We start from the raw sequence: 15,437 nt of genomic DNA, 5'->3' as shown, positions 1-15,437 counted from the left end.
TATAAGTAGTATTGTAAATCAAGAGCTTAGTGGTCCAAGTCTGTACAAAAAGGTTTCTATGGACAGAGGGAATTAAGCATAGTTGACCTTTATTTGAGTTACTACTCTTTGCACTTCAGAAGTCACAGTCATTTACTGGTCATCCTCTTTGCACTGCACATTCTTTAACAAAATCCTCTCTAATATTTTTTGCATATATATTCATAACTAGATTTATGCCATCTACCTTAATTTTCTTTTCTCACTATCATACTTGTTGCAGTTATAGCACAATATATCCTAGAAATATACTTGTAAAATTTTCTGTATCCACAAAAATTACGTGTTTGCCTGTTTCTTTAATTTTTTCCCATCTAACTCTTGTAGCCACATTAAGTCTATTTAACTCACAAATTAAGCTTCACTGTTTTCTTGAAGCAATATGTTAAATATCCCAACTGTCTTGTCATTGCTCTTCTACAGTCAGCAAATCTATCAAAATCTAGCAGTAAGCTTGCAGTCAGGTTGCCTACTCTTGGAAAGATATCCAATTATATACTACCTTTTTATAGAAATAAAAGCTCATAGAGGATCACAGACTGCTAAAACTGCAGTCATAATTTCTCTGAGGTAATTTGCCAAATCAGTGCAGTTTAACAAATTAAAAACCTGAAATAGAAAAATAAATAAATACATACGGACAGTTGCCCAAACAGTTCTAGTACAAGTAGTAAATAGCAGATGGAAAAAATGTCCCCCATTCTCAGCAAATGACAATCTCTTCATACTACTGATTAGCAAATTTTACCTGCTTATATGTGGAATATTCCCCTTTTTTTTTTTGGTAATAGATTAGAAGATTGCTATTTTGGTTCCATAAATGTAATCAATAACTCTAGAAGCAGGTTCACATCTGCTTAATATACTATTGTTTGGATTTCTTTTGTAGTATGGGAGAAGATATACTTTTCAAATAATTAGAAGAAACGGATTTTTCACTTTTAGCACATTTCCAAAGACCAGTTTTTGAAGTGATGGACAGAAATGGAGTTGGCAACTAATTTGATTGACTGAGACACTGTGAACTACCAGAAATGTTGAGGAGATGTGGTATCTGCAAGCAACAGATGCTGAATGATTCTAGCCCTGAAACCATTCCATAAATGTATCTCTATTTGGAATCTAAAGGTGAAGTTAACTCTGGAGTGGTTATTTACTGCCCAACAGAGAATTCTTTCCAAAACCTGAAGAGAGCTCTCTTCATGAAACTTAAGAGGTATTTGACTGGAGACACTGAAGGTAGGAAGAGCATACAGGCTCGGATTGAAATATTTATACGCATGTAATACCATCATAGCCATTAGTTTTAGAAGACATACTTCATTTTATAAAATTATTCCTAGCGTGCCCCCTCCCCAGAAACTGGCAGCATCTTTGTAATATTTCTCAAATCTACTTTAGCAATATATTTCAAAAATGTATTAGGAATTAAATATAAAAGTTTTAAAGTTTTATTCTTTGGTTTTGATTTAGTATATTGACCCGTATTAACTCATTTACACTGTAAAAGGCTGCTACACATAAATTATGGCATCACACACAGTTTTCACTCAGTATTTTTTAAGGCAGAGGGAAGTCCTTTGTTTAATAGCAAAACTAAATCTGTGTCATAGAGAGTGAAAAAAGAATGAGTGAAATTTGATCTTATTGCAAGATTAGTAGGAACCAGCTATTTGATGTCTCTTTAATCTTTCAGTTTAGAGCTCCAAATTCGTATAATACATTGCCAAATTGAGGCCAACTGTCAAAAGCTGAAATTCAAATTACTTGAGTGAAGATGAAAATCACATTTAGCAACAAGCTGAATGTAACACCTAATGCATTGCTATTATACATCTATAAACAACTTCTAAAAAGTCAAATGTGCAAATTCCATACATATTTATGTGGAAGCACATACTTACTTTCTTCGCATACAAATGTATGCAAAGTGGTAAAAGCATTTGAATGCAATAGAGTTAATAGAGTGTAATCCGCAGAAAAATGTACTCACATACCTGTAATTATTGGAAACTTTCAGTCAAAAATTTCTGCAGCAGTCTAGAATCCATTGATAAATTTCAAAATGTTCCAAAGCAATAAAAGAAATATTGTAGAACAAAAATACAGTGTGGAACAGTATTATGAAGTGACCAATATAGAGGGGAAATGACATACCTTGCAAGAAAATGAAAAGTTAAACCTACTTTTTATAAAGAAGTATAGCAATAACAATACAGATGATAAACACCACTGCAAGAACTGGTCCAACAACCCAAATCAAGCCTTCTTCCTCATCTGTAATTGGCTGGGGATCAAGATCCATTGACACAACAGGATCTGAATATGGGCTTGTTGCATACATGGTCTGTAGAAATAAAAATAGTTCTTACTTAATCATGAAGCAATGCATTAAAATGTTAGCTATCCCACATCTAAAATAAATGTATAGAAGGTAATGATGCAATTAACACAGCAAACTGACAATGCAATTTTTCTTGAAGGCAATACACAAACTTGCAAATTGAACATTGTGTTGTTATTATCATCTTTATTTTGTGTTCCACATATTAGCAATGAACTGCATACAAATCATGCAGCACAGTCCTTGCAGAACACTTTGCAACCTAAGCAGAGAATGAAAACATGAATAGGACACTGAGAATAGCCCACCAGTTACCAATTTCTGGGTTTTGTTTTAGTTTCATACAAGCTTAACGCTTTCCTCCTGCACAATATGAAAGGGTACTTGTGACATAACAAGACTGGTATAGATAAAAATTAAGGGGACTGAATGTAAGAGATTCCTTGAAAAGGGTCTTGTAACAATAGTATTGTGCATTTTGACCAGTCAAAAACTGTCTGACAGAATATACCTACACAAGGTGGAGAAAACTTGAATTTAAGACTGAAAAATGGAAGAATTCATCATAGAATATGAATGGAAGTTAAACACTCAGTCTTTCATAAGGATGAAACTAGAATTATGAACCAACAGAGGTTGTTGAAAATCTTTGGCTTACTAGATGATGTAAAGCCAGCTGGCCTAGGATAAAATCTGTGGTAAGAGAATTTTTTTTATTCTTGTCTGACCTGAGATGTTTCATCTGTGGCTGAGTGCAGAATTAAAGTTACAGATTAGAGAGGCTGAAGAGTCAGCCTGCTAAAACTGGATCATTTTAAGAATTCTGAGTTATAGTAAAGTCAGAAGTGCAAAACTGTTTGTACATATTTCTTGTTTGTGCTAGTGTGTCTTCATCAGCACTAAACTAGGCTTTGAACTACAGATCTTGAAAAGACTTAAAAACTTGATTCAGTAGTAGATCAGAAATGTCAGCTAAAACAGAATAAGATAACTGGGAGAAGAGATTAGCTTCCATTTATGTTTGCACTGTATTTTGAAAGATGCCCTAAGCCAGGAGAAGTGTTATCAAAGGAGACATGGTTTTTTACACTTCATTTGGCCATGTTTTGAGCTCTGGGCTATGACAGTGTCTGGATTTGAGACAGGATTAGGACTGGCAAAACTGAGGCACTAATCTCCAGTTATATTATAGCATTTTACTACACCTGGCATCTGCCACCAAAACCTCCCTTTGTTTCAAGTCTATGATCATTGTCTGGAAATTGGGGAAACTTAAAATTCCATTCCTGAACCACCCAAGTAGACTGATATTTTTTCCCCCAGGTTTAGTCCTCTCAAGAAATAAAAAAAGGTTAACTGCTACAAGAAGAAACTCTTTGTATTTCTCCTCTTGCTTTGGAGTGGGCAACAAAAATGCCTGGAAAAAGATATAGAGGGATATTGAGAGTAACAGTATAAACACTTACTACCTTTTCTTCAATAAATAGGATTTCACTTTCAATTTTAAACCATCCTGTATTAATGAAAAATTTAAACTCATTTATTATTTTAAAATTTTACTTTTTTTTTTCTTCCTCTTGATGAAATTCTTAACATATTTATAGATTTTAATCATAGCTCTCCAGCTCCCATTTTACTAAGTTAAACAAATTCAGACCTTCCCACGACCTCTTTTAATTCAAGTTCTCTACTCTACCAATCAAGAGAGAAATTTTGTGCTCTCTGAATAAGAAACCTTTTGTAAAATGCAACGTCTGAACATCAAGAAAAACATCCCTTGCAAGTTATATCAGTAGAACCTGTAGTCCTAGAAGAAAATCAGCTATATATGCTGGGAGCTGAAACACTGGAGCATTGAAAGTCATTGAAAGCTGAATCTCACACACCCTTAAAAAATTCTTCACAGTCTGTGACTACCTCAATGCTACTCAATCACATAAATGTTTCAGATGGCATGCTGAAATGTCTTATTGATAGCCTAAGTTCATTAATGCCTTTTGAAGTCTTCCAAGAGTCGGACCCTATATACATTTTGCGATATGCATCAGTTTACAAACCTATTTGTTCCTGCTTTTTCATCCTGATTTCTAACAAAGCAATACATTTAGGTCATTTATACCTTAATTAATACAAAAACCACAAGAAACTGCACTTTATATTGAGAAGATCCATTTTAGTATAGGTGATTTATGATATACAGATTTATGGCCTCTTTATTATAAAAAGCTGTCTACCTTCTCTAATCTGAACCTTTCTGATTCAACACCTTCAGAATTATCTGTCTAGGCAACCCATGTCAAAAACTGAAAAGAGAACTTCTGATTTATGTTAGAGCTTGCAGAAGGCACTTTATTTTCAAATGAAGCTACACGTCTAAAAGTATTCAAAGTGGAACTACCTCCTCATCGTGCTTAAGTAGGCACATTCCATTGACACCAAGAAAGCAATTGCAGTGTTATGCACTGCGAGCATTTGACTAGAATTCAGAGTATTTGTGTTGGAGTTTCAAGTGACTGAACCTAAAAATGTACCTGCAGATTTAGACATGAATTAGAAACATACTCTATTACACACTGTATGTAAAAATGCTAATGTGTATTGCATCTTTCAAAAGTCTTACATCTGTCTTTTTTTTTTCTTTTTTAATACATTACATGCATTAGGTTAATTCACGCATAAAGGGATATGACTACAAAATGAATTATGTAAAGAGAAATGACAGCTCATTATTTAGTTCACCTCAGGAATTTTCTTTATTATTGAATTATTTTCTAACTTTCTAAAAATTTACTGATAAAATTGTTATGGAATGACTGTAACTAAAGAGGGTAGCTGTGCATGTCTCTAGTTCAATGGATCTTTCCAAGAACCCTGTATATCCTAGAGCGTTTTTCAACAGTAGCATCAAAAGACAGCTTTTAAATTCTTTTAAATACATAAAGATGCTGCTGTAAATTTAATGTCTCAAAAGCTGCATCCATGGTCAAAAATAATACACAATGTAATTTTTCAAGGATCATGACACAGCTAATAAAAGGTGACTCTTAGGTTTCAGTTATACACTGAAGTAATACACAAAGGTGCAAATAGAATAGAAGAGTTCAAGGAATTAATGGGCACTGAGTAAGGAAACACTCACTTTAAAAATGCTCTGACAGCTAACATTAAAAAAAAAGCTTTAGGGAAGTGGAATAAGCATTGAAAAAATGTTTTTATAATTGTGCAAGGTAATTTTGATATTGAAAAACATTAACTAACTTACAGATTCTGAGTGCTCCATTACAGCCAACACAAAGAAGACATATTCTTGACCACTCTGTAGTTGCTTATTCTCAAATCCACCATAATGCTTCTTATCCCCCAATGTGAATTCCGTAGGAAGAACTTCAAAGTGAGCTGCAATATATGGCTTTAATTCAATTTCCCTCCCAAGACGAATGCTTCTGCGTTTCCTAGCTATCTCCTTAAGCAGCTTTAAAATGAAGGGAGGGAAAAGAAAGGAGGGGGAGAGAGAGAGAGCAAACATGAACAGAAAGATAATTGTAAACAATTTTAACGTAACTTATTGACAGTGTAATGAGAAAATTTAATGCATGACCAGGAACTACAAAAAACAATTTATCTACATTTCATGGGACATATCAGTATCACTAAATAAATTGCAAAATCTTCCAAATTCTTGTCATTCTTGTTAGGATAAGATACTAGGAGGCAATTGCAGTGCCCAGACTACAAACATAAAACAACTTTTAGATACTGTTGTGTCCAAGGGAGGAGGTTGGGAGAGGGAGGATAAGAAAACAATATATTTTCTCTGAAGACATATAAATACACATGACATATTACATATTTTCTCGCTATTAAAAAATCTATTTTTATATCATCTATCTATCTATCTATCTATTTCTGTATTAATTGAGTAATAGAATAGAATCATAAAATCAAGTATGTTGGAAAGGACCTCTAAGAGTGATTCCAGCCATTAACCTAACGCTGCCATGTCCACCATTAAACCATGTCCCTAATCACCTAAACTACACATCTTTTTAAATACCTCCAGGAACGGTGACTGAATCACTTCTGATAAATAAAGCTAAAATTTACATCAGTACATCTGTGATGCGATCAGATGCTAGGCTCAAGATACACTTACTAATAAAAGAACTTAAGCTCAGCTAGTATAATCTATTGATTAATTGCTTATTAAATCAAATGCTTCTTCAATACCTTTTTTTGCTTTACATATAATGGCATCCCATAAAAATTAGTCTGATTTGATTACAAGGAGTCTGAACTTCTCCTGTGTGATAAATTATGACTTCTAAGGTCTCTTTGTGGTTCCCTTGTTTTTTGCTTATGAAACTTATACAATGTCCTGTAGTCTTATAGTTAAATCACAAATTTTTCTAAGTAGTTGTTTGGTCTTTTCTAGTGTTAGCACACTAACACTTCTAATACAGTAGATTAGCATAAAATTCATTTCTAGAAGGAGGAAGCAAGTCTCTGGAGTGAGAAGGAGATTAAAAAAAAAGATACTAAAATCCGATCTTAACTATATATGTTAATTTCAAAGTACATGTTTAGTCAGGGAAGCTCTCCATAGAATCATGGAATCACAGAATATGCCGAGTTGCAAGAGACCCTCAAGGATGAGAGAGTCCATGTCCTGGCCCTGCACAGGACAATCCCAAGAGTCATTCCATGTGCCTGGAAACACATGATCTCTGTCATGCTGGTGCTGTGACCACTTCCCTGGAGATCCTGTTCTGGTACTCAAACACCCTCTGGATGAAGATTCTTTTCCTAAAATCCATCCTAAACTTTCCCTAACAGAACTTAAGACCATTCCTTCGCGTCCTGTCCCTGGTCACCACTGACTGAAGAAATCATTGCCTGCCCCTCCACCTCCCCTCATGAAAAAGTTGTAACTGCAACGAGGTCTCTCCTCAGTCTCCTCCAGGCTGAGCAAGTCAGTAATGTCAGCCACTCCACATATGGCTTCCCCTCAAGGCCCTTCACCATATTAAATGCCCTCTTGATTTAGGCCTCAGCTTAGTGAGCACATCTTTTTGTCTTCCCCTCATAGGATCTTGTATTTTGCACAATTAACAATCACAATGCATGTAAAGCAACCTAATATTCACTCTGCTACTCAGAAAGGAGCTTTTAATACTGAATAATTTGGTACCCCTTCTTACTGACTAAATTTAAAGTTAGAGATACATATGAAAGCAAGTTGCGCCACTTGAATCCAGGCTTCCTTAACACTGAGGGCATTTGGATGTTGTATCTTCAAACATATATGCAGTCAACTGCTTTCCAGCTCTAATGCTGTGTCTGTGCCCTGTTGCAGAGATTTTACATCCATTTACCTCTATCAATTTCAATGCCATGACACAAAAGCTGGTACAGTGCAATGGATCCCCTGAGCAAAAAATGAACTGGCCATAATTTGAGACTAGAAATCATTATTCATTACTCAAGGACACTATTCCAATCAGCAGTCCATATTTCTCTTTCATTCTTCCTAAACAGTTTAATGAGCAGCTAGAGTCTATTTGCATCGTATAAAAATGAGGGCAGCAGAGAATCGTAATACTGAAGAGATTTCTATTTAGTTACTTTATTGAAGGTGACTCTCACATCTGTTGGTAGCTTCCTATGCCCTGGGAAGAGTTACTAAATGCAGAACATGAGGCAGAGAATAGTCAAAGTTTGTTCCAGGTTAGATCAGCCCTTATAGGATCTGCTGAGGGAAGCACTATGAAAACCTTGTATGATGCCACATTTTATAACAATGGCTATGCAGAATGCTGAGCAATGGCTGTCTGGAAGTCTGCCAAAACATGAAGCTAAGTATTGGGTAGTAACAGTGCATGCTACTCCTGTAAAGTCAGGAGCCACAAACACAACATCACTAGTAGAGGTAGACAGCTTGTGCCATCCCCAAAGGTAACTGACACTTCCATGTACCACTTCCACTGGAATTAAAGTTGTATGTCAATTAAATTATTTATTCTTTATCATATGTTTCCACATTACATGGTATTTACAATTTAGATTATAAATAACTCATAAAATATGTCAAAGTACAGTAGGAGTACTGCAATCAAAATTAGATTGTGAGGCAAAGAAAAGTCTTGATTATTTCTTGTCTTTGAAATATTAACAGAAAACACATATATTGGAAGAAAATGCAATGCTGAAGTACAGTATTAGAGTGATCAGAAACTGAGTTTTGGCTGTGAATGCTAAAAGTTAGCCTGAGTCAAATAAAATTAGTTAAACTTTTCAGAACTGGTTATACATCACCTAAGGCCAGTTAACTTAGGTGTGTTTGTGTGGAGATAAAAACTTTGTCTGTAACATTGATTACACATGACTGAGTAGACCTCAGGTGAACCTCCAGCCTCATTAATATTTCATATGGAGTTTGGGTTGTTGCCAAATATCATTCCCTGTTCATCTATCTCCTATTGTACTCTATATATACATTTCAATAAAATTATTGAATTCATTTAAGATTTAACATGGCAACCTTTTTTTAGGCTTTACTGCTTACAGATCTAAAGTAATCCTACTAGGTAATACTTACTGCAAATCATAATATTTTTTCTGTTTCATTTATTTCCATGATGTGTCTATTTAAAGTCATTAAACCTCATAATATTAAAAAAAAAGAAATTTTGAGTTAGTAAAAAAGGACTGTATCTCTATTTTTTTTTTTCAGATACCAAACATCTAGTTCATTATCTGCTCTTTTAAAACTATCTTAGATTCGAAGATTAGGTAACTACAATAAGGTTGAAGAGTCTTTTTGGACTGCTCAATTATGTAATGGAGTTATACTCAAGAGCTGTGTTATTAGCAAACACTTTCCTTCTGACAATCTAAGCAAAGTATTTGGAACACAGTTCTTTGAAATATCTATTGCCCAACCATTTCTGATACCAGACACCTATCTGAGATCATACTAAAAATATAAATACATATAAGTATCCTCACTTGATTATCCGAACTATTTGCTCAGAGAGTAATGGCTTTTTGGGGGGGTGGTGGCGCAATTTTGTTTGGGATTTTTTTATTTGTTGGGGTTGTTTATTTGTTTTTTGGTAGTTGTTTGTTTGTTTTGGGGGTGTTTTTTGGTTTTGGGGCTTTTTTGTTTCTTTTTTTTTTTTGTTTTGGATTGGTTTTGGTTTGGGTTTTTTTGTGTGGGGGTGTGTTGGTGTTGTTGTTATTATTTTTTTCCAAAGGTACTTATGTGTTCACAAACTTGTCAGGAGTAGCACAGTTAATAACATGTAGACTTTCCAAAGCTGGAAGCAAACCAGTCTTCTAAGTAATAGAACCTGAACGAGTTAGCATGCTATGCAGTTGCTGCCTGCTTTTAATGTTTTTCCCTGCTCAGCTCCTGCCATATTATTGGCGGCAATTGCAAAAGATAGATCAAGGGGTTTAGTTCTTTATCAGAAATAACTTCATTTTCCAGTCAATGCGTTATCTTATTTCTTCCATCATTAATTCTACAATGTGGTCTCAATTATATCAGTAGAAGTGGGAAACAACCCATGCTGACACAAATATTTCTGAATTAATAAATGTTCTTTATCAATCTGTTATACAGACTAAGGCAACTCAACTTGCAGGATGATTAAAATGACCCTTTGTTATGAGAATCAGCAGGAACCATAGAATTTTATTGCCAAAAAGTTCAATGTCATCTGGCACCTATCCTTTAATCTATTAATGCTGCTAAATGTGACTACAGTCTTTGGATGTTACAAGAGGGTGTTAATACTCATTCAGTTTCCATTACTGTATGGATGTGGCTGTCAAAGTTTTACTGTTTAATTGTACTTGATATCACCTATGACAATGATCATGAGCTGATGGCATTTAATAGATCAAAGCAAGCCATTGCTGCAATTGAATGAAGAGAGATGATCACATAAATGAAACTGGTCAAGAAGAAGCATAGGGTTGAATCAGTTAATCATCATGCCTTCCTCTAACAGTTGCTTTTAATATTCTGATTAAGGATTTGCCTGTTGTTGTGACAAGGACAGAAATAATTCTGTTTATATTTTGAATGCTTTTTACAACTGTTAGTTTGGTGAAGATCTTTATTTTCCCTATATTTTGGTGAAAAATTTGAAATTTATATCCATTTTGTCAATGGCAGGAGAGAAAAAGAACCTTTATTCTTGCTTACAGGTGATCAACACTTCCCAGTAACTTTGTTATGGGGAAGCATATGGTGAGGTTATCTCTGTAACATAAATCTCTTGAATCCACCAAGAGGAAATAGAAAAACAAATAGATGTAGTCAAAAGGACACCATATCAGGAGTAAAAAAAACCCTGATTCTGGTCTTGAATTGCAGACCTATTACACATGCAAAGTACCACAGCATTTGAATGTTGTCTAAAATCTTGACCAGATACAATGAGAAAAATAGTAACACTACCACCTGTTTTTTATAAAAGTCTCTCATATGGGGCCCTTGAAACAGTTTTAAAATCACAAACATTAGCATTACTACAGATTTACAGATTGAAAGAAGAAGGGCAAGTTTGCATGAGCTATATTGTCATTCAGTAAAACAGAAAATAGGGGTGAATATTGTATTTCCTGGAATTATTACTATATCAATAACATACTGAATTGAATTCTAGCATTTTTGGGCTTATTTCTAAAAGGAAAGTAATTCTACCCCTTTGAATAATGTCATTTATAGTTTCAAATGATGACACAATGTTGCTCTTTCCTTCCTTGTTCATGGATTTACTTCTGACCACAAACTGTTGGTGGAATGGAGGCTATGTCTCACCAGAAGTATTACAGTATATGACAATCAGGTAAAAACACTACCAGAAGGTCAAATGTTAAACTGCAGTGCAAATTGCAATTTAGCATTTGTTACAGACTTAGTAAACACCCCTCTAATGAACCAGACCTTTATTACAGCTCATATTGTTGGTGATTAAGCTTTTGCTGACAAGTCATTTCACCTCCTGCACTTTTGCATCACTCTTTACAACAGGAAAAAAAAATATTAGTGTCAACAAATATAAGACACATTGTGCTCTTTTTTGCAACTTAATGGCTTTACTGTGTTCTCATTTAAGTATATGAATATGAATTTTTGTTTTGGATCTCCACAGGCTAATACAAATATAAATATGAAGTATCCTGACAAAACTTTTAAAACTGGTGAATTAATTACCTAAAAGTAGAAAGACTGCTTCTTTAATAAAGGAGAAGAAAAAAAAAAAACCCAAACCGTATACAGTACCTCATCTAATTCCATTTCATCTGGACTCTCCCATGGTTTGATAAACTTTCCACGAGACCTCTTCAAAGGCACAATAACTATGTAATAGCCTCTGTAAATGACAAAGTTGGACAAAAGAGAAGTTGAATGAAAAGTAACAGATAAATAGATGGGGCGGGTCTGTTTAGAGGAACTTAAGAAAGAAGTGGTGTGTTAAGAATAAACTTCAGCACATTAATATGTCACTGCAGCCTTCCAAAAATAGCTGTAAACGTCCACACTCTTGAAATAACATCAATTGTAAAGCATTTAACAAACAAATAGCACCACTTACCTGCCTTTTTGTGCAAACATACAAATATTTATAAAACACTTTAATTACAAAGTACTAAAATGCTAACATGAAATACAAGAACCATAGGTATGCCCTGCCACCATCACACTGAAAAAAAACCCTCAAAGCCCTAAACTGAAATATATTACCATATATTTAAATCTTAATTGCCAACCTATCTTCCCCCACTTTAATGTATAATCAGAACAGTAGGTTTAAAAAATATATTTTTTAATGCCAATAGCATAATAAAGTGAAAAGAAAGCCAACAGGACATACAATGCACCAATACTCTCTTTCCTTTTGACAATTAAATGCTATTACCTCTGTCTACGTAAGTATCTTGTTCACAGTCATAGGTAAGAGAGCTTGATATATACTCTCTTTATAGCTAGGATTTACAAATTACATATATCAGTTTTCATAATAATATTTCCCTAATAATATTTTCTTCCTCCCCACCCATGAAAGCGAGGAAATTATATTTTCTAGTGTGATGGAGATCTGGTACTTTCACTGCTTACTTCACAAAGCCTGGATATGTGTCAGGCAGGTCCATAACTTCACATTAGTGTGAGGGAAGAAGCCATGGAATTACAGCAGCAGGACATGCAGGGTAGTATAATATACATCTTCTTGATAAACACACTTGTCAAAAAGTCATGCACTCTCCATATCAGGGGAGAGGGAAAGAAACATTTACTTTGTTTCAGTAACAAAAGCTTATTAACTTGTTTCTGGTCTCATTATGGAAGATAATATTAGTGTCTCATGGGCCATCTCCTCTTCCAGTCTGCTTTGTTTTTACAACCCATTCAACCTTCTGCAAAACTATTAATTTTACTCATGAAATGCAGCTGAAAATCTTAAGTAATTAACAGAGTCTACAGAAAAGGAGCTGCCTTAATATGGGCTAAACCATCTCAGTCTAAGCCAACTCTAAACTACCTTCTTTACAATACCAGTGCAAGCCATTGATCCATTTTAATAATCTCTTCCTATTTAGAGCTCTTTCCCATAAAAGAAATGCAACAAAACTTTAGATTTTCAGCTCCTGTAGAAAGTACGTTTATTCATTAATATTTGTGTTAAGAAATTTGAAGAAATTTTCTGTGGAAATTCTAAGCTCCAACAGGAGCACTGGAAAGCAGTGTTGCCCACATATTTTTAACTAGTGTCCACTTGTTGTATTCCATTATTTCAAAAAACATCTGTGGCATGCATTCTTATAGTAACAATATTATAAATCATCTTTTGAAAAGATTAAAAACTCTAAGGCTGGTTAAGCCCAGGTTTTAAACCTGCATTGGTCTATTAAAATACTTTGAATAGCAAATCCTAGTAAACACTGAGTAGCATACCCTTTCTTTAACAAATGTCTAAGATCAAGACAAAAAGAAATAAGAACTTGCTCCTTTATGTCTTTCAAACATCAAAGACACATACTTATCCTTTTCTTTTCTTTTTCTTCATCTTTTTATTTTTTAAGCTAACAGAGTGTTCATACATTTTTATTTTCAATCAAGGAACATCCAGCACATAATTGTAACTTTCATACTCTTTTGCATTTCCCTCATGAAAAGTCTCCCTCTCATAACTTTAAAAATCTAAGACTTTCAGCACATTTTTAAACTGAAAGAATTAGTAGATCAATAATAAGTAGAAAAATGAAAATTTTCACACCAATATGCAATGCTGCAAATTGTGAAGGACAACAAAGTTCTGTGATTTTTACCTAATTGTGCAAGATGTAGCATCTCCTGAAAAACTGTGAACGTTTTATAGTTCACTTCATTATTTGTTTGTTTGTTTTAGGGTTGGAGTTTTTTTTTTGGGGGGGTGAGAAATAAAGGGTTTATTTGGATATTATTTTATCTACTGAGTATTTGAGAGGCCAAAGTCTTCCACAAACCTCTGCTTTTACTTAAGACTTTTCAAAGATGTAAGAGATTCAGAGGAACATGAACTATCCTTTACACATAAAAATTGTTTTGCAAATAGCCTAAAATACTAAAAGAAAGAAAATTGAAGAACTTGCTCCATTGAGATAAGCAAAAGAGATTATTTTACTAATCATAAGGTGAGCTCTGCAGCAATTTCTATGCTGTATCATCATCAAACATTGACAAATACCACCTTCTTTAATTACAAATATTACAAAGGCTTTTATAACATTACCCTCAATCTCAATACCTATACTTCATTAGAGCAATCTATTACCTGTTTCACTTTCTGTGTAATTAGTATTGAAAAATTCTCTGTACTTCATTGTAAGCCAGGGACAATTCTGAGCATATAATGTATCAACAGAAGAGTAGCATGACTAAAAATGTCAACATGACTAATACATGAAACTGTTCTTCCCATATAAAGACTAATGCAGAATAACTTTACTTATTTTATTGATGCAAGCATCAGGTCAGGTTTTCTATTCAGTATGTACTTGCTTTGGTATGCCTGCTCCAAGGGTCAAGCCTGTGTTTTACTTCATAAAGCCTGATCAAATCTTCTTAGAAAACAGATGCACAAATAGGAGATACATAATTTGCAAAATTGGCAGTTGGACCCTATAGATTTAATGTACCTTTTCTGATGTCACTTAGCCTCTTTAACTTTTTTACACTATATAAAAAGAAGGGAATTGCCTTTTATTCCAGCGCTATCTTCTGCTGCTGTTTGATCAGCTATCCTGCACATTTTTCTCTCTGTGAATGCTCTGCCTCATAAATCTTTTTTGACTCATTCCATCCTCAGTGTTCCTTACCTGCATTTGTTACTGACCACATCTTACTCAATCTAATGATAGTGACTACATTTTTCAGTTTTTCATTCTTTTAATGTTTCAAAGTCATATATTTCTTGACCGTACCTGGCTGAAAATCTTCAGTCAGTAATTAAAAAGGGGGCAGCTCTCTAGATAGCTGTAAAAAATCCAGCAGGGAGAGGACAAGTTGAATCCCCATCACTTAGTGACTGGCTAATTTTCCTCCCCATTTCCTTTACATTACATATGGGAACCTTGCAGATCAACAGGAATCACTATAAGCAGAGCAATAACACTTACTGATTGTACCATGCTTCATGTTTTCCTGGCAAACCTTTATTGTCTAACCTTTCTATGACCATGTGCTCTCAGGTCTTTAGTCCTGTTCCTGTTTAAATTTCCACACCACCTGTTCCGTTCCAAAATCTATGTAACCTCTGGGAAACTTCCAATTTTTTTAGCAAAATCTCTTGTTTTCTTTCTGAGACCAGTGGAGAGGACAAGGTATTTTTATCCCGATAAAAACTATCAGAAATAATTAATCTGAATTCATTTAAAGCAGTACCAATTCTTTAAAACTCAACATAATTCTTGAGTGACTTAGTCTGAGTACTTCAAGGAGCTACAGCAGTGTACTTTTGCATTGATGAGTTATCCATTCTTTTTGAGATGATATATTGTT

At 34.3% G+C, this 15,437-nt stretch overlaps 1 protein-coding gene across 1 annotated transcript in view; it reads right to left on the bottom strand.

The window, feature by feature from the left end:
* Nucleotides 1-15,437, bottom strand: part of PTPRD (protein tyrosine phosphatase receptor type D) — a 1,172,008-nt gene that overhangs the window by 90,484 nt on the left and 1,066,087 nt on the right. The window contains exons 27-29 of the mRNA XM_068176134.1: nt 11,679-11,769; nt 5,646-5,855; nt 2,226-2,386 (exon numbers count right to left, since the gene is read on the bottom strand). Coding sequence (XP_068032235.1) covers nt 2,226-2,386; nt 5,646-5,855; nt 11,679-11,769 — 462 coding nt within the window. The remainder of the gene's footprint in view (nt 1-2,225; nt 2,387-5,645; nt 5,856-11,678; nt 11,770-15,437) is intronic.

This window comes from Anomalospiza imberbis, chromosome Z (genome assembly GCF_031753505.1).
Source record: "Anomalospiza imberbis isolate Cuckoo-Finch-1a 21T00152 chromosome Z, ASM3175350v1, whole genome shotgun sequence".
Lineage (NCBI taxonomy): Eukaryota > Metazoa > Chordata > Aves > Passeriformes > Viduidae > Anomalospiza > Anomalospiza imberbis.
This window is presented reverse-complemented; position numbering and strand designations above follow the sequence as displayed.